The sequence below is a fragment of the Malus domestica genome, chromosome 01, assembly GCF_042453785.1.
Source record: "Malus domestica chromosome 01, GDT2T_hap1".
Taxonomy (NCBI): domain Eukaryota; kingdom Viridiplantae; phylum Streptophyta; class Magnoliopsida; order Rosales; family Rosaceae; genus Malus; species Malus domestica.
Genome location: NC_091661.1, coordinates 5,385,047 through 5,405,177, shown reverse-complemented (window position 1 = coordinate 5,405,177; position 20,131 = coordinate 5,385,047). Strand labels below are relative to the sequence as shown.

The 20,131-nt window shown below is 38.3% G+C and overlaps 1 protein-coding gene across 1 annotated transcript; it reads right to left on the bottom strand.

Annotated features, from left to right (window-relative positions):
- Positions 1-3,988: 3,988 nt before the first annotated feature.
- On the bottom strand, positions 3,989-6,736 carry LOC139196475 (actin-7). The gene is made up of 5 exons (XM_070822516.1): positions 6,550-6,736; positions 5,850-5,920; positions 5,342-5,735; positions 4,646-5,259; positions 3,989-4,530 (listed from the first exon to the last, which is right to left on the bottom strand). The coding sequence occupies exons 2-5, from the start codon at positions 5,907-5,909 to the stop codon at positions 4,465-4,467; spliced, it is 1,134 nt and encodes a 377-aa protein (XP_070678617.1). The 5' UTR covers positions 5,910-5,920; positions 6,550-6,736; the 3' UTR covers positions 3,989-4,464.
- Positions 6,737-20,131: the final 13,395 nt, after the last annotated feature.

Genomic DNA, 20,131 nt, shown 5'->3' with positions numbered 1-20,131 from the left:
AAAGATATAAGGGAATTTCGAAGGAATAAAAACCAAACTACTAGCAGAACTAGTTAAGATAAAGTGCTAGTGCGAGATTAAGGGTGAAATACACAACCAGAGCATAAATATTCTAGATGTAGTCAAGCAGGACAAGTGCTAATTTTACAACACCCAAGGCTGATCTTACATTTATGATGTTCTATCAGAACCCCCTTCGAAATCTTCGTGATCCACCAAAGCACTTCTACCTAAAACCTGGAGGGGTGCAAAATAGAAAGTGTGAGTGGGCAAAAACAAAGCTTTTCAAAATCATTTCATTTCTGAAAAGTTCTAACCCCTCGCCATAAAACCTGTATAATTGCCCAGAAAATAATAATAATAATAAGCTTGTGTCAGAAATCATACTCAAGGTGAAAATCCATAGAAATATACCATGCTAAAGTATCTCAATGTAATGCTATAAGTAATCCAAGCAAAATATATCAATGTCAAATATCGCATCAGCCAAATCCCTCTAACTCAATCTGCACGGCTGAGTATATAGCTCATAACCAATCTCAATCATACCAAATCACATCTTGCACACGATTCGGAACCACCTAAAGTTGTCTGTAGCACAAGATTAGGTGTAAAGTAAATATGCTCTAGTGCTACGATCACGTGAAGGCTGTGCAAATAATCGCGGGTCACCTACAAGTTGAAACCACCTAAAGTGGTATGTATGACAAACCTGTGCACCTAACTTGGATCCAAGGTAAGCATATGGTGCGAGAGGTGAACATCACGTGAAGGACTGTGCCCTAACTCTAGGCGGGAGCACTAACACCGGGGTGCAGGTTTATGAGCTCTCAATACATCACATCATATCTCACATAACTGAAGTAACCTCAAATCTTTAATTTATGAACTTACCTAGCACTTACATGTGCGTTCGCAGCACCAATTATAATTATATGCAACGACTAATGCATAAATAAAATAGGCAGATACTTTGCATGGCATTTCAAAACGTATAATCATTCAAATTCATTTTCTGGGAAAAAATCTCAAGTATATAGGTATATACGGAAAACCAAAAGGCCACTCACTGATATGTTGAAAGGTCATAGCCCTATTGCCTCAAATGATGGCCCTCGTCCTCAGGATAGGTCTCACTATATGCAAAATAACTGAATAAACGTTATTTAAAGCACATACACAAAACTAGGATATAACTTCTCATACATTGCTCAAATGGGGTATTTGAATATACCACCATGATCTACTCAACCTCAGGAACATCGCCAAATTTTTAGAAAAAATTTCCAGACGCGCCCCCACACGCGACCAAACCCTAACTGAAACTTAATTGCCGTTAGGAATATTCCGTTAAAACCTTAACATAAATTAACGGCGTTACCTGGCGCCTTTAGAATATTCCATCAGACTTGATGGAATATTCGCCTGCGTCTTCCTTGGAACGTCGGAGATCGTCGCCGGTGCCGTTTTCTAGAAAAATAAGCAAACCTTCATATCTTCTTCGATTTTCAACCAAAATTCACAAAATCTATACCAAATTAAAGCTTAGGATGAGAGGAACAAAACCTTACAACTTTAGGGACCTAAGACCAACGGAATCTCGCCGGAGAAACTTTGATAATTCGGCCAAACTTGAAACTTATCAAACTCAACTTCCTGACGTCCAAAACACTTCGTTTTTCTTCTCCGAGCTTCGCGAAGATGTCCTAAGGCTCACTAGCAACTTAAAATTTCCTAAAAACTTCAAAATCACGAGTGCATTAACAGTAACCCAAAACTATGTTCTCAGGTTCTCGGGAAAATGAGGTCTTCACGCCCAAATAATAGTATCAATGGGTTCTTGGGCTCACAAGGAACATGAATATGGTCTCCATTGGTTTGATCTGAGGACGAAAGTGAATGTTCAAGGTTTGTCCGTACAATTGTATGGACATGGAAGAAAATGCGAGAGGGAGGAGAGAGAGTCAATGGGATAGGGTGAGGGTATGTGTGTGTGATCTAGTTTGCAGTCAATCAACCAAAACCTTAGGCCTTTTGTTCTAATTGGGTCCAAATAATAAGGAATAGAACCTATTGGTCCAAAACCTTAGTTTACACACACACACAACTCAATAATAAAAAGGGTATAATAGAAATTTCCATGCTCTCGAGGATAAATAATATATACGTTCGGGACGAGCTGTCACAAATCATCCCCAAAAAAAGGGGTTGACAATTAAGAAAGGGAGAGAGTGAGTTTAGAGAGTATTGATAAAGTGACATAACTATGAGATCTAGCCCCATTTTTTGGCTCATTAGAGATGAAATTTCTCACTAAGGCTTGAAATGTAGGAGCCTCATGGAGGATAAAGCCCCCATTGAAATGCTCTAAAAAGAGTTGTGTGGATAACACATCCTTATTTTTATTACTTTTTAGTATGATCAAGTACTTCTTCACCATGTCATCAAGTAGTGGATCCTATGAAGAAAAAAAAATTCCCCAGTGCCTAGGAGTAGACACATTTTAGCCTTTCTAGGGGCTGAAGTACACCCATTTTCAAAATGCCTGTTTGTTGGTACCGTTTTGTTTAATTTCGGAGCTTATATTGACCAAATGTCATTTGATTGGAGACGACCTAAAGGTTTGGGCTTGTAGTTTGACCTATACTAATAATTTTGCTTGTGGTTGGGCCTATAAACATATTTCTACAAAACCTGTTCAGTTCGGTTTATTTCGTTGTTGAAGAGTACAAAATTGAGAATTGTACCGAAACAGACCGGTTCGGTTCGGTTTTGTTACCTGTTTGACTGATTTGGTCAACTCGATGTTTTTTTTTTTCAATTTTTTCACTCAATTTTTCGGTTCATCTGTTGTTTTCCCCTCCCCTAGTGATTAACTCTGCTAAGACGTGACACCTAGAACTTGAATACATTAACCATAACATAATTTTCAATATGGCCACTTTGGTGCTAGTGGATTATGTCCATCACATCAACGTAAGGCGGTATCATGATTCATGACATTCATCAGCTACTATTCTCGGTTGGACTTGTGTGTATTTTACAACTAACAAATCTGATTCTGAATCATTTGCAAAACTTTACAAAGAATCTGATTCTGAATCATTTGCAAAACTTTACAAAGAATTCAAGAGTATAAGTAGATGAACAAAAGTGTAGGTCTCCTTAAATTCGATCATTGAACAAGAATACTTTAAAAGAATACGTTGAAAGCAACAAAGGAAAGTGACATCATAAAAGTACGGAGAAGAACGAAATCTAGTTCTATATGATTTGGACTCCATGAATTGCTCATAGAGTTACACCTCCTTAATGTAAACAATTTAAAGAGATGATCATTGTGACTACACTCAGCCTATGTATGACACTGACCAAAGGAAATGGTGTACCGTCATTGAACTCAATACGAGTTATGTTAGTACCAATTGTCTTGATTCTAGTTTATCAAGGAAATGGAATACTGTCATTGAACCCAATGAGTTATATTAGTACCAATCGTCTTGATTCTAGTTGACCCTTAATCTAGAAAAAAAATTCCTTAAGGTCCTAATTTTTAACCAAATTTAAGCCTTTGAATAGTCCCATTCAAATGAGGGAAACCTCAAATAACCTTATTTGAGAGACACCTTGTGGAGCTCGCTCGTAACTTTATTTCAATAATACAACCTTATTCGTTACAAAAAATCAGACTAATCAAACCCTTGGAGACATCCAATTGTAGCGAGGAAAATAAAAGAACACAATGCATTAGACTTATTATGACGCGTTTCTTTCTAAAATACAACATTATTAAAGACCGTATATCGAAAATAAATCCAAAAACAAAAACTGAAAAACAAAATAAAGAGGAAGTGGCAGGCCTCGCATACGATTGGTAAGTGCCTAGCCATATAAAACATTTGAGGCCTACGATTCCCTGACTAACAAAAAGCCAACAAAACAAACCTTCAAAGAAATAGCAAATGCAAGCACACAAGAGAAAAACAGATTCCTCTCAAGCTTTCAAGCCAGTATTTAAATATAAATTTGCATACCAGTTTTCGACCACAAACTGACGCTACAATAAACTTTCAGATACAATAAAAACTACTAATATTAATGTTCCCGGATGAAAAAAAACCCGTCAAATATAGAACAAAAGTGAAATAAAAGGAAGACGAAGAAAAGCATCCCAATCACTCTCCTGCTACAAACATCCTACCGAAAGAGATGGTTGAACCAAAGATTAGGCAAGGCGAGGATGGTTTTGGACTGATTTTCTGCCCACCACATATACATAGAACCATTTGCCATTGCAAGCAAAATCTCTCGCGTGGATGAGAAGTCAACATCTGAATCTACCCCATCCTCGAGTGACCCCACCTCAACACATATCGTTGCCAACCAAACTGACTTCACATGACACATGACACGAAAATCCAACTAAATTGAAAAATAGCTCACCATCAAAACCATTTGGAGAACTCAGAAGCACTTCCTGTGGACAATGGATGGACCTGACTCGTCGTACTCACCCTTGGAAATCCACATCTAATTCATTGAAAAGGAAAAGAATCTTATCAGTCTCAAGCAAAAAGAAAACGTACATACCACACAAATTCAAAATATCATTGACAAGGTTTAGAGATACGTTTACGATCATCACCTGTTGGAAGGTACTGAGGGATGCAAGGATGGACCCTCCAATCCAGACACTGTACTTTCTCTCTGGTGGAGCCACAACCTTGATTTTCATGCTGCTTGGAGCAAGAGCAGTGATCTCCCTGCTCATACGGTCTGCAATACCAGGGAACATAGTTGACCCACCACTGAGCACGATGTTTCCATATAGGTCTTTTCTGATATCCACATCACACTTCATGATAGAGTTGTAGGTAGTCTCATGAATGCCAGCAGCTTCCATTCCAATGAGAGATGGTTGGAAGAGCACTTCTGGGCACCGGAATCTCTCAGCTCCAATTGTGATGACTTGGCCATCGGGAAGCTCATAGTTCTTCTCAACTGACGAGCTGCTCTTGGCAGTCTCAAGTTCTTGCTCATAATCAAGGGCAACATATGCAAGCTTCTCCTTCATATCACGGACAATTTCCCGTTCAGCAGTAGTGGTGAACATGTACCCTCTTTCAGTGAGAATCTTCATCAAAGCATCTGTAAGGTCACGACCAGCAAGGTCCAGACGAAGGATGGCATGAGGGAGGGCATAACCTTCATAGATTGGGACAGTGTGACTCACACCATCACCTGAGTCCAGCACAATACCTGTACAAGGAGGAACTCAGTAAATGCCAGAATAATTGGAAAATATATTAAGAATCAAGCTCAGACAATCATTGTTTCGAACCTGTTGTACGACCACTGGCATAAAGTGAGAGAACAGCCTGGATGGCAACATACATGGCAGGCACATTGAAGGTCTCAAACATGATTTGGGTCATCTTTTCTCTGTTGGCCTTAGGATTGAGAGGAGCCTCTGTGAGCAGAACTGGGTGCTCTTCAGGAGCAACCCGAAGTTCATTGTAGAAAGTATGATGCCAGATCTTCTCCATGTCATCCCAGTTGCTCACTATACCGTGCTCAATGGGATACTTCAAGGTAAGGATACCTCTTTTCGACTGTGCTTCATCACCTACGTAGGCATCCTTCTGACCCATACCAACCATGACACCTGTGTGTCGTGGGCGACCAACAATACTAGGAAACACAGCCCTGGGAGCATCATCACCAGCAAATCCAGCCTACATACATAATAATACACAAAATGGTAGAACTAAAACTTCATTTCAGGCACAAGTACAATTAAAAATTTGATTTAACTTAAATTCAAAAGGGGCAAGGAAATGATGCAGTACCTTCACCATTCCAGTTCCATTGTCGCAAACGAGGGGTTGAATGTCCTCACCATCGGCCATCTTTAATAAACCTGAATCAAATGGATATACATAATCAATACAACATCCCACACTAGTTCACTAATCAGATAAACGTTCAAGTAATTTAGTTCCTATAAATATCAAAAAAAACACAAATAATTTTCGATATCAATTTATCCATGCATCCCGCTATTTAACTTCCTTTTTTTATTTCTTTCAGTCAATTTCTAAATCTTGCATTGACTTAAATCTCAACAATCATAGTTCAAATCCTTTTGCCAAACAAGTAACATAAGGACTTCCAATCATATCAAAGTTCTAATAATTATCTAATTTTTTATACAAAACTATGCAGATCTAAAAAAATCAGATCACCAACATTAGATCCTACAGATAAGGGCCAGATCAGACAACCACAAAAATCCCCAACACAAAGAAAATTCCAAAATCTCAATTCAACAGATCGATCAGTCAAAGAAATTACGGATCAGTAAGATCATTCAAGATCTAACTCCAACAATCACATAAACACCAGAATCGGCAACAAATTTTCAAGATCAGGTACAAATCAACTTTAATCTACTCATTTATTACAAATCAAACTCAATTTTACAAAAAAAAACAAAAATAAAAATGGAAATTCAAACGCAAAAAATTGAAAAAATAAAGTTGAAATTACCTTGAAGGGGAAGACGAAGACGATCGAAGACGGCGGCGACGGGAAGAAGTTCAAGCCGAAGAACAAGGCTTCGATGTCGCTGTGTTTCTTCAAGGCTGTCAGAGATGGTGGAAATTGAGCAGAATTAGGGTGAGCTAGAAATGTGAGAGGGTATATATAGCTCCGGATTTTGAAATGCACATGAAATTTGGACCAAATTACCAAGCACTTCAATATTTGCTTTCTTTTTTTCTTTCTTTTTTTAATTCTATTTGGGGTATTTTGTTTTCAAACACTATTTTAAAAATCACATCCTGGCCTGGGTCCGCACCAAATTCCGGACTCGACTCCACTGTAGCACGATATTAGTTTATGGGAACTTCCCAATAGGTTACCCATACTGGGAATGCTCTCGCCTAAACTCGCTTAACTTCGAAATTCTGATGGAACCCGAAGTCAGTGAGCTTCCAAAAGGCTTCGTGCTAGGTAAAGATGAGAATATACATATAAGGCTTAGAGGATCCACTTCCCTGGGCGATGTGGGATGTTACAATCCATCCCCTTTAGGGGCCCGACATCCTCGTCGACACACTTCCGCCCAGAGATTGGCTCTGATACCAAACTGTCACATCCGACCCGGGCCCGCATCACATCCCCAGCTCGACTCGACTATAGCACGATATTGTCTATTTTGGGCCCCGACCACTCCCTCACGGTTTTGTTTCTAGGAACTCACACGAAAACTTCCTAGTAGGTCACCCATCCTGGAAATGCTCTCGCCCGAATTCGCTTAACTTGGAAGTTCCAATGGAATCCGAAGCTAATGAGCTCCTAAAAGGCCTCATACTAAGTAGAGATGGAAATATACATATAAGGCTTAAAGGATCCACTTCCCTGGATGATGTGGAATGTTACATGCAGCCTAAGCCCCTTCTAAGCGCTACGCAGCTGGCCATCACACCGATTAATCACTAGGCATTTGAAAAATTAAAATATTACGCCTAGACCTACCTAGGCTCCTGACTAGTCTTCTTAGACCCGCCTATGTCACAACTCTCACTTAAACAGAAAATAGATAACTTTTATTTTACATTTTATTTTTTCAATAAATTGTGAAAGACTTGTTGAATACTTGGATGAACACTCATTATGTGTTTGTTCCTCATATTTTCAGTATGTTCTAATACTTTATAATCTATTTGAGATTTTATTTTGCAATTTGTTTATCTAATACAATTATGTATTTTTATATGTATAAGTAGACATTTATTAATATGTTATATAATAAATTAATTCAAATTATAAAATAAAAATAAAAATACAAAGATTTGGCCCCTGCTCGCCACCTAACTAGTGTCTAGCGCCTTCTAGAACTTTATTTTTAAAATAGGTCATCACTTTTCAATTTTAAGCGATGATTAGATATTCAAATAGACAAAATGACACACCCCAACCTAAATCGAGGCATGCTGGCTGTCATGTGAGAGTGACGTAGTTATGTGCGCAGTGCGGAAGAATAACGATATAAAGAAATGCTAATAAATAAAAACCAAACCAACTAGAGCACTAGATAAGATAAGGTGAAAGATGAGAATACGTGTGACTACACATAACCAGAGCGTAGGTATCCTAGGTGCAGTCTAGCAGGACAAATATTAATTATACAATACCAAAGATGGTCCTACATTTGTGATGATCTGTCAGAACCACCGAGAATTCCTCGTAAGCCACCAACAAGCACTCCTAACTAAAACCTGGAAGGGCGCAAAAACAAAGGTGTGAGTGGGCAAAAACAAAGCTTTTCAAAACCATTTCACTTATCAAAAGTAGTAACCCCTCGCCGTAAAACCTGTATAATTCCCAGAAAATAGCATACATGTTTATATCTCAAAATCATATTCAAAATAGCAATTCCACAAATATACCATGTCAAATCTCAGCAATAAATAAGTAAGCCAGGTGAAATAAACCAATATGAAATGGTATGCCAGCTGGAGTCACCTAACGTGACTTGTACGGTTGGATCTATAACTCATCAACTAGTCCTCTGCACATAAGTCGGAACCACCTAAAGTGGTCTGTACGACAAGCTGGGTGTAAATAAATACGCTCAAGCGCTACGGTCACGTGAAGGCTGTTCGAAGCATTGCAAGTTACCTACAAGTCAGAACCACCTAAAGTGGTCTATACGACAGGCTGGCACTTGCCTTGGATCCAAGGTGAGCGTGTGGTACGGGAGGTGAACGATCACGTGAAGGCTAGGCCCTGTCCTCGGGCGGAGCACTAACATCGGGGTGCAAGATAATAGGCTCGAAATATATCTAAGAATTATTATACTCGCTACCATCACTACCATTAATATACTCACCTGAAGCTTACCTGAGCTTCGACGGCATCGAGCAACATTATAAATAACCATACTAATGCACAATTAAACATAGAGAGCATTTGACATGGCATTTCAAAATATCAAACCATTTAATTAAGTTTTCTGGGAAAAATACCAAGTGTCTGTATATATATATACACACACATACTGAAAACCAAAAGCCCACTCACTGATATGTGGAAGGGTTGTAACCCCCGAGCTTTGCTTGACTGCACTCGTCCTCAGGATAGGTCTCACCTATATGTGAAACAACTATTTAAACGTTATTTTTAAGCACATAAACAAAACTAGGTAATAACTTTTCATACATTGCTCAATTGGGGTATTTGAATATACCATCATGGCCTACTCAACCCCACGAACATCCCCATATTTTTAGAAAAATTTTCTGATATCCCACGCGCCTGCCAAGGTATGGCCACACGTGCAGGCACGTGCCTGGCACGCTGGACGGAATCCCTAACGGCGTTAGGGAATATTTCGTTAAATAATGGAATATACCATTATTTTTACCTGACGCCGTTAACATATTCTGTCAAATTTGACGGAATATTCTCATCCGTCTTCGTTGGATCGCCGGAGTCCGGCGCCGGCCACCACTGCTATCGCCAATTTCTGGAAAAATTTCAAACCTTAATATCTCATCCATTTCTCAATCAAAATTCATAAAATTTGTACCAATTTGAAGCTTAGGACGAGAAGAACACATTCTTACCCCTTTTTGGACCTAAATCCATCGAAAATTCGCCGGAAAAAGTCACGATACTCCTGCCACCCTGCAACTCACTAAACCCGAGTGTCCCGACGTCCAAATCGCTCCAAAATTCTTCTATAAGCTTCATGAAGAAGTTTTAAGACCTCATATGACCTTAGAACTCGATGAAACCTCCATGATCATGATGGAGTCACAGTGCACCTCACTGGAGATTATGGTTCTCGGGTTTCCAAAATCCTCACGTCCAACCAAAGTTATAGCTTGACTCCTAAGCTTGCAAGGAGCATGAAAACGACTTCCACAACTTTGATCCATGAGTGATGAAGTTGGTTGAGAGGTTGTCTGTACAAGTGTACGGAAATGGAAGAAAAATTCGAGAGAAAGAGGTCAACAGGTTTGTATGGGTGTGTGTGTGGTCCAGGTTTAGGCAACCAACCAAAACAAATAAAATTTTAAGTTCCGATTGGGCCCAAAAAAGTTAGGAAGAAAATGGATTGGTCCAAAACCTATGTTCAAACACACCATCACAACTTAACGTTCAAGGGCAAAATCGTCATTCCACGCAATCGAAGACAAAATAGAATATTTTTCGGGACGGGCTATCACACAAAAGCTATAAATTAGTATAATCTTAAAATTTATAGTATAATGTGACAAAATTAAAATATCATACTTTATTTTGAAAATCGTCACAAACCTGTTGGGAAGAAATGCAAGACTTAATCATTGAGTCCATTGTGCATGAGATGATATGCGTGCTAAATAAGGAGATGAAACCTGACACTAGTGCATAAGGTTTAGTTCATGATATTTGGATGTTGAGTGAAGGCGTTCGATTCATGGAGTTTATGTTCTCGCCAAGAGAAGGAAATAAAGCGGCACACTTCGTGGTAGCGTTTATTCTTAAAAAAAGGAGGCTCGTTCGAGTGGGGTTGTATTGGTCCACTTTTTTTATTTAATATTTTAGCAGAAGATGTAAACCTTTCGATTCAAATTTAATATTATCTATCTCTTTGACAAAAAAATTAAAATTCGAAGGTTGAGAAAAAAAATATAAAACATAGTTAGCTCTTTTATTTATTTGTTTTTTTTTCTCGAATTTACTTTTTGTTGTTATAAACTTCTTGTCTAAGTGTGATTGTCTAAATCCTACATCAGATTTGATTCTAGTTATTCCTCCCTATTAGGACTTGTATTCCTTGGAGGAGAAGGATTTCCTCTCCCTCTTATTACTATAAATAAAGGCACTGTGTATGGGGAATAACAACATCCTCTACACAACCCTACAAATACATCTCTTTCTCTATTCTCTCTCTGTACTGACGCCCCCCATTCCCTTGTCAGTTAAATATAGGCCACAACACGTTATCAGCACGCCCATACCGCTATGCTTAGGAATCTAACGTGGAAGCTTTCTGCATCAAACCAGTTCACCAGTTCACCAATATCATCACGCAATCAGGTTCTTCCAAAACAACTATTTTTATCTCGATATTTTTGCAGCCCTTATAGCATGAACATTCACCATAATGCATGACCCAACTGTACATTTTTCGAATTTTAGATTCTACATAAATTGTGTATGCATTATATCCATAATTGTTGAATTATGTGAATTTGATATTTGTCACAGCCCGTCCCGAAATATTTTGTATCGACGGTGTGAACTGATTATTTTGCCCTTGGACGTTTTGTGTGTTTGTGTGGTTTAAATTGGGAGTGAACTAATTCCTTAAGTCCCTATTATTTGGAACTAATTAAGACTAAAAGTTGTTATGTTTTTGTGGTTGTTAGAAGTCAAAAACTTTGGACCACACACACACACCACAACTCTCTCTCTCTCTCCTCCCTCTCGAGTTTCTCCTGTTTTCGTCAACTTTGTACGAACGAACTCCAAGCATTCCATTTCAAGCACGGATCGAGGTTTTAAAGGTAACATTCAAACTCTTTGCATGTCTAGTGATGCGAAATATATAAGCACACAAATTAAACCCTCTTTTTATCAATTGTAGTAAAGTATGTAAGTAGGGATCGTTCTAAGCCGGGGATTAGGAGGGATTGCTAAATCACTTGGAAACTGACTTGAAAACATAAAAACAAAGTTTAAAACACTAACTAGACTCAAAGAATGCAAAACTATACTTTAAAACACTAAAACAAACCAAAAGACTCAAAACAGCCCCTAAACACTCAAAACTACCTTAGACACACAATCTGGGCAGTTTTGGGACTCTAACACAAACTTGGACGAATTTTGATTTTCTAATGAACTAAAACACTTAAAAACATAATCTAAGACAAGTTCTAATTAATGACTCAAAGAAATAAGATGGGGTTGATTTTGGACGAAAATAATTAAATTAAGACAAGAACAAAGTAAACAAATTCTTAGACAAATTTAAGTGAATCAAAACAGATTGTAAAATGAATTTGAATGAAACTTATGGATGGAAGGCTAGCTAGGAGGTTCTTCTCCACACATGTCACACTTGCATACAAAACGATTTCCAGTTGCTTTTCGATAAGCTATGAATACTCAACGCCCCAAATTAACCGTGAATTGCACTAATTAACCCTTAGTTTTTCCACAAGTTATTGGGTTGGATGATTGCATACGACAACCCAAAACATTCCCTACAAGTTCCCTACATGAATTGCATAATAGATATACAAGCAAGAATCATTAAGTTCTATGAAAAACATAAGCATTGACGAGGCACTCGTTACTATGATTTGCATGAAACTTATGCCAAGAATTTACTTAACGTGATTGTGACTAGCAACCTTCACTACTTGTGAATATAAGTTCATAACGATTAGGTGAAACTCCCTTATATTCTAGCGTTAAATTCATGCATGAAAATTAAGCGTGCACTCTCAACCAACATACACAAATCATTTCTTATACGATCGGATAAGTAAATTGAATTCACAACTTATGAATCACAACTGGATGTAATCAAATCATATTGCAAGTATGAACATGGTTTCGAATCACCCCCTAACTAAGAGGGATTTAGTTCCTCATACTCACAAAGCAAAGATACATAAAATTAGACATTAAAATCAAAGGAAAGAAAACACCTAAAATGCTCCAACTTGGGTAGCAAGTGCATCCAAGAATTCTCCTTTGCTTGCTTGCGGCAGATTGCTTTGTGGACGGATTTTTGGGTAGTTTTATGATGTAGAATGGATGGAGAATGGTATGGAAAGGTTTAGGGTAAGTGTGGAGGAGTGTTTGAGGGTTGGAGGGTGGTGGAGAACTAGGCAAAGAGGGTGGAAGAAGGTGGAGTGGCTGTTATGTTTTCTAGGCACTAGAATGGTGTTTTTGGGGTGTTTTGCTACCTAGAGGTTGTATGGACGAATTTTCTGTGATGAATGATGAATATGAGAGTGTGAACCCTTTGCCAAGGGGTGTAAACATGTATATATAGGCCCCAAAAACCTTAGAGAATCAGGTTAGGCTAGGGAGAATGCACGGCAAAGAGTGTATGTGGTGTGCAATGGTCCAAGGGTGAAAATGAAGTGATGATGCAAAGTGTGAAGGGTAAAATGGAGTGGTCTTGTAGCTAGGGGGCATGAATGATTGTGTACATTGCATAGAGATGGAAAGGGAGGTGAAAATGTGTCAATAAATGGGTCAAAGGTGCAGCAACATGTGGTACACAAGGCATGGGATTCCAAATGGAATTCTATGTTGTTTTGCATGGCAATGAAGGCAAGTTGGGGTGACAAATTTTTGGGCTGAGTTCTTCATCTTTTGGACCATAATTCTTCACATTCTTGGCCTCTTTAGTTCTCAAATTCGTCCATCCACTTTGGCCCAAATATGTGACATGCATTCCAAGCTCTATTTTGCTCCAAAATGCTCCAAAATGCATCTTCTTGCCTACTTTGTCCATAAAATCTGAAAACACACGAAAATGACTTTAAACATTAAAATAACTAAGGAAACACGACATAAATGCACAAGAACAAGCCAACTAAGTCGCATAAATATGCTCTTATCATCTAGGAGTTGATTTATACCTTTATTTGGACTTAAAACCTTCGAAAACCCGGGAAACTGAAATCCCAGTTTTAGGTACTGTTCATGCACTAATTATTGTGAGATTTTTTAGGAGTTTTTAAGGGCATATGAAGCTTTGAATCATCCTCATGATGCTCGGAGAAGAAAAATGAAGTGAGTTGGACGTTGGAAAGTTGAGTTTATGATGCGATGAAAGTTAAGCACTCAAATTAAACCCTCTTGTTGTCAAATTGTAGTATAAATGCAAGTAGGGATCGTTCTTAACCGGGGATTAGGAGGGCTTGCTAAAACCTCTAAACTTACTCAAAAACATAAAAATAAAGTTAAAAACGTTTGAATAGACTCAAGGGACTCAAAACAGATTCTAAAGACTCAAAACAACTTAAAAACACTCAAAACTGCCTAAAAACACAAACTGGGTAGATTTGACTCTAACACAACTTTGGACGAATTTAGTGTTTTGACTTAAATCAAAACACTCTAAAACACAAACAAAACAGATTTTAAACACTTTGGAACAAGAAAGTAAAATGGGGGTTTTGATTTGGATGAATTTGAAATAAACAAGCAAGTTATAAAACTAGGCAGATTATAAAATGAATTTGAGAAATAAAATGATGGATGGATTAGTTAGAGGTCCGTTCTTCACACTTGACACACTTGTACATGAATCGATTTCCAATTGCTTTTCAATAAACTATGATGCTCAACACCCTAGATTAACCGTGATGCACAAATTAACCCTCAGATTTTCTTTTACTCATTGAATTGGATAAATGCATGCGACAACCCAAATCATTCTCTAAAAGTCCCCTATATGAAAGCATAATAGAGATACAATCAGAGATCATTACGTTCAATGAAAATCATAAGTGTTGACGAGGCAATTATAACTATGAATGCATGATACAATTGCCAAGAATTCAATTAACGCAATTGTGATAAACAACCTTCACTACTCATGAATATAAACTTGTAACGATTAGGTGAAACTCATTTATATTCTAGCATCTAATTCATGCATGAAAACTAAGTATGCATCCTTAATAAACATACAAGAATCAGTTATGAAAAAAATAGATAATTGAATTGCAATCACAACTTATCAAATCACAATTGGAATAAATCAATTCAAATCTCAAGCATGTTCATGGCTTCAAACTTCCCCATAACTAAATAGAGGTTTAGCCACTCATAATTGCAACAAAATTAGAAAATAACAAAGTAGACATTGAAAGCAAGAACGAAGTACACCTAAAACGCTCCAAAGTTCCAAGCTTGAAACGCCAAGGACCTTTGTTTTCACCACCTTGTTGTAGCACAAGTGTCTATGATGTGTATGTATATATGGATGGAATGGATTTGCACGGCTAAGAGATGAAAGTGTATGGATTGGTGAGATGTAAAATGTAGTGTCTTTGGATGATGGCTTCCAAATTATGGTGAAGGGTGGATGTATTTATAGGCTAGGGAGAGGAGTGTATGGAGTTGTAATGAGTGGATGTAATGGGTGTAGTGGGTGAATGTTGTGGTAATGAGTGGATGTAATGGGTGTAGTGGGTGGATGTTTGGTAATGAGTGGATGTAATGGGTGTAGTGGATGAATGTTTGGTAATGAGTGGATGTAATGGGTGTAGTGGGTGGATGTTTTGTAATGAGTGGATGTAATGGGTGTAGTGGGTGAGTGTTGTGGTAATGAGTTGATGTAATGGGTGTAGTGGGTGGATGTTTGGTAATGAGTGGATGTAATGGGTGTAGTAGATGAGTGTTTGGTAATGAGTGGATGTAATGTGTGTAGTGGGTAGATGTTTGGTAATGAGTGGATGTAATGGGTGTAGTGGATGAGTGTTTGGTAATGAGTGGATGTAATGGGTGTAGTGGATGAGTGTTTGGTAATGAGTGGATGTAATGGGTGTAGTGGATGGATGTTTGGAGAATGGATGTGTTGGGTGAAATGAGTGGATGTAGTGGTAGGTGAATGTGTTGGGTGAAATGAGTGGATGTAGTGGTAGGTAAATGGATGTGTTGTGTGAAATGAGTGTACTAAAATGGTTATTTATAGGGAGAGGATGATGCACAAACTTCAAATTTCGTCCATGCCCAAAAATGCTCCAAAACGCTCCAAAATGCTCCAAAATGCACTTCTTTGCCACATTAACCCTTTGGACCTACAAACACACCAAAATAACTTAAAATACTAAAATAACTACGAACTAACAACATAAATGCCAAGAAACAAGCTAACTAAGTCGCATAAATATGCTCCTATCAAATTCCCCCACACTTAGCTTTTGCTAGTCCTCGAGCAAAACAAAACAAACAAAACAAAACAAAACAAAACACAACCTAAACCTTCCAACAATTGCCTCAGGGATTTTTAATGAAACATGACATGTTAAAAATCATCATTCCCACAGTTTTTGGTCATCCTTACACTTGAGCACATACTTAGAGTCACCACTTACTAGTTCACAATTAACCAATTAAAACGATGTTTTGAATGTAGTAACATGCCTTAGAGAATTTACTCAATTCCTTACAAGATACTCTCTATTTTCACACACATTTTCTGACTACACACCCTACACTAGTTATATGTGAGATGATTGATGTAAACATGAAAACGAACACTCTCATATATGTATAACAAAGAGGGCAATTTTCTGGAGTTATTTATCATGTTTAGATATGATCTCATGAATGGAATGCTACTACTTAGATGTAAGAACCAGTGACACCATATGCTCAAACCAATTCCAAACTCCACATATTGAAACGCATAACACTCAAGATAAAGTTAAGGGTTGTAAAGGGGTTTAAGGGTAATGGCTAACAAAGAAAGGATAAGGATAACAAACGTTCTGAAAGCAATAGCAAGCAAAGTAATGAAATAGACACTTGGAATTCACTTAATAATGCAGAAATTAACTTTTAAACACAAAGGGAAGATTCAAGCAACACTTAGGGCTGAATTCAATGTTTTGGACCTTTTCTTCAACAAACAACACTTTAGAGCTCTTTTTTCACATATTTTTCAACTCTTTTTCACTCTTTTCACAACTTTTCTTCTTTTCATTCTATTTTCCACGAATGTTTCTTTTTTTCTTTTTCTTTTTCTTTTCTACCCGTGCCTTATTAAGGACTTTGGCACACACACACATACACAAGAATCACTTCCCCCACACTTGTTTTTCTGCAAAAGTTCAACAAAAGGAATTCCTTCTAAATTATGTTTTACTATGCTTCAAGAACAAGGGTATGGATGGTCCTAATCTAGGCTAGGTGAGGATAGTGTGGGTTAACAAAGAACATAGGCTACAAAAGGCTCAACGGGGTTAAACTTAAACACATAATGAAATAGGGCACGACAATTTGGCTGTAGTGGTCACTACACAACTTCATCTTGAATATGTGTTATGCAAATCCATAGCATGCTTTGAATGAAATAGGCATGAGTTCTAGCATTTGGAACTAAATGATGAAACGCCTTCTAAGTAGCAACCAAGCAAAGAATAATGAGATCATGCAACGACTTTAGAAAACAATAGTGCACATATTATTAACTCTCCAAATAAACATTTAGGCTCAAGTCTCACAAGGTTGTAGCTTTCATTTGAGTTCCTTCCTTCAAGCATGTTACAAAAATTGATTTTTCCTTTATGATTGCATGTGAATTCATAAATTATAACCACCACCAAGCATACACCAAAGAGTCAATCAAATTTTCATCCATGTTTATAACTCTCTTTAATAGTCATGTAATTAAAAACCAAATCCTCATCATTGTGTTGGAAGGTAACCTAAGACACAAATAAACATACAAAAACAACTCTTTATGGGGTTTTCAAAACAATTTTTCAAATTTTTATGAGATTTTCGGATTTTTATGTCAAAACACACTGAAACACTCCAAAACAGCTTAAAAACACTTAAAACAGCAAGGAACAACATTAGAAGTAATGGGTGATAAACTCCTACGAATTTCATGCAAAACAATGGTTACCCCCCAACACTTAAATCAAACATTGTCATCAATGTTTCAAGCATAAACTCACACAAAAACAAGCAAATAAACAAACAACGAATAAACATGACAAGTATAGCAAAGTAAAAAAAAACAGACAGAGTAGAGTTTAAGAACGTAAATCTGGTTTTGGAGATAGATGATCTTGTTGACTTTCCACAGCTTTGATCTCGAACTGGTTTGGAATTTTGAGCGAGGAATATCATAGTTCCTTGGTTTCAAATCAGACTCCTTCTGCTGGGTTGATTTGATTGTGCAGTCTGCATTATTCTCTGCTTGTTTCTTCTGCACGGCAGGCAAACACGAGGTAGAGGTGTTGGTCTGTTTCTTTCTTCAATCTTTCCAAGTGCCCACCTCTTGCGTTCTTTCTCCTTGTCCCTATCTGAGGATGAATTGGCAAATTGTCTCCACATGCTTCGAGGTATCATTTTCACTTCCCTTATCTGTTCCCCAGGCAGATGTGGTAGACGAAGAGGAAGCATAAAATGATGAAGATGAGTACTCGAGAGCAAGGCTAGGTAAGCAATCAAGAAAAGGTTCCAGGCAGTCGGTTCCAGATCGGAAGATTGATACCAAGTGTTGGTTGATTGCTCTCTTTCTCCTTGTCCCAAAACAACGACAAGGAGAAGGACAGGGAGAAAGCATGATATGAGATACTCTTGCTTTCAACCTTTATGATATGAAATACTTTTTCTTTGGATGAGTTGTTTGCAGAGGTACCCCAAGGAATAAAGAACACTGAGTGACTCGAGAGGGTTTGTTGGAAATGCATTCTCGGAGAAGAAGAGACGAAGGGTGAGGGGTGACATTTATAGGAATTAATAACCGGTACTATTCTTTCACTCTTGTCAGCAACCGTTGGATGATTTAATAGTAAACTTCATGTGCTTTCTACTTCACAAGAGATCTTCGACAGATTGCCCGTAATTTCTGCAAAGCTGAGTGTGCATGTGACAGGCGCTGACACGTTTGGAAAAACAAATGCCTCTTCGATATCTGGAATCGGCACTTCGACAAACTGCTCGTGATTTCTGCAAAGCTGACTCTGCATGTGACAGATGCTGACACGTTTGAAAAAGCGCTTCGACAAACAGCCCGTGATTTCCGCAAAGCTGACTCTGCATGTGACAGATGCTGACACGTCTGGAAAAGCAGATGCCTATCTGATTTCTGAGCTTGCCTCTTCAATCTCTGAAATCTCGTCGAGTGCAGAGGTTGCATGTGATAAGTGCGGACAAATCTGGAAAAGAAGATTGGTCGTGGTTTCTGAGCAAGCCCAACTTTTGAGAAAGCTAGCGCCTCTTTGATTTTTGAGTTGGCCTCTTCGATTTATGAGCTCGCCTCTTCGATCTCTGAAATCCCATCGAGTGCTGATTTTTATAGAGGTACACAGGACGTTCAAAGCACACTTGAATTTCTGCCTGTAAAAACTCTCTTCTTGCACTTCTACGATCTTGACTTAACCGACCTCTTCTTTCTTTAACACCTCTGAAAATGTCTGGCCCCTCCGACCGTCATTTTGACTTGAACATTGGTGAAGAGGCAGCCCCGCCTTCTCCAAATAACATATGATGCCCATCCTTCATATCCCCTACTGGTCCTTTTACCGTTGGGGATTCGGTGATGAAGAATGATATGACAGATGCGGTGGTGGCCAGGAAACTTGTCACTCCCAAAGATAACAGACTACTTGCCAAACGGTCTAATGAGTTGGCTGTTAAGGATTCTCTGGCTCTCAGTGTGCAGTGCGCAGGTTCCGTGTCCAATATAGCCCAACGCCTATTTGCCCGAACCCATCAAGTTGAATCATTGGCGGCTGAAGTGATGAGTCTCAAGCAGGAGATTAGACGGCTTAAGCATAAGAATAAACAGTTGCACAGGCTCGCACATAACTATGCTACAAACATGAAGAGGAAGATTGACTAGATGCAGGAATCTGATAGTCAGATTTTACTTGATCATCAGAGATTTGTGGGTATGTTCCAACAACATTTGCCTTTGTCTTCTGGGGCTGTATCGCGTACTGAAGCTCCAAATGATCAACCTCCGATACCTTATTCTTCTGGGGCTCCGCCGAGTTCTGAGGCTCCACCGACTACTGAGACTTCTTCTAAGTAGCCTTTGTGAAGGCTCTCTCTCTTGTATTTTTCTGCCTCCTGTTCATTTTCAATGAATTTTAATATAAAAATACCTTACACATCTGTCAGTGTTTCAAAATCCACACCAAAAACAATTAAACAAGCAACAAATAAAAATGACAATCATGGAAAAATAACAGAAAAGGGAAGGTTTTTAGAAACGCAAAACTGATTGTGGAGCAATTCAAAAATCTTCCTTATTTGAAATCATGGGTTGCCTCTCAAGAAGCGCTTGCTTTAACGTCTTCCAGCCGGACGAAACTTTCTTCTAAACTTGGATAGGGCCCATAGCATGGAATTGATCCTT

Excerpts from the sequence above, each read along its gene's own strand:
- LOC139196475 (XM_070822516.1), bottom strand. The coding sequence starts at position 5,909 with ATGGCCGATGGTGAGGACATTCAACCCCTCGTTTGCGACAATGGAACT. Across the intron at positions 5,736-5,849 it reads ATGGAACTGGAATGGTGAAG|GCTGGATTTGCTGGTGATGA; the intron begins GTACTGCATCAT and ends TTATGTATGTAG. Across the intron at positions 5,260-5,341 it reads TGCCAGTGGTCGTACAACAG|GTATTGTGCTGGACTCAGGT; the intron begins GTTCGAAACAAT and ends CTCCTTGTACAG.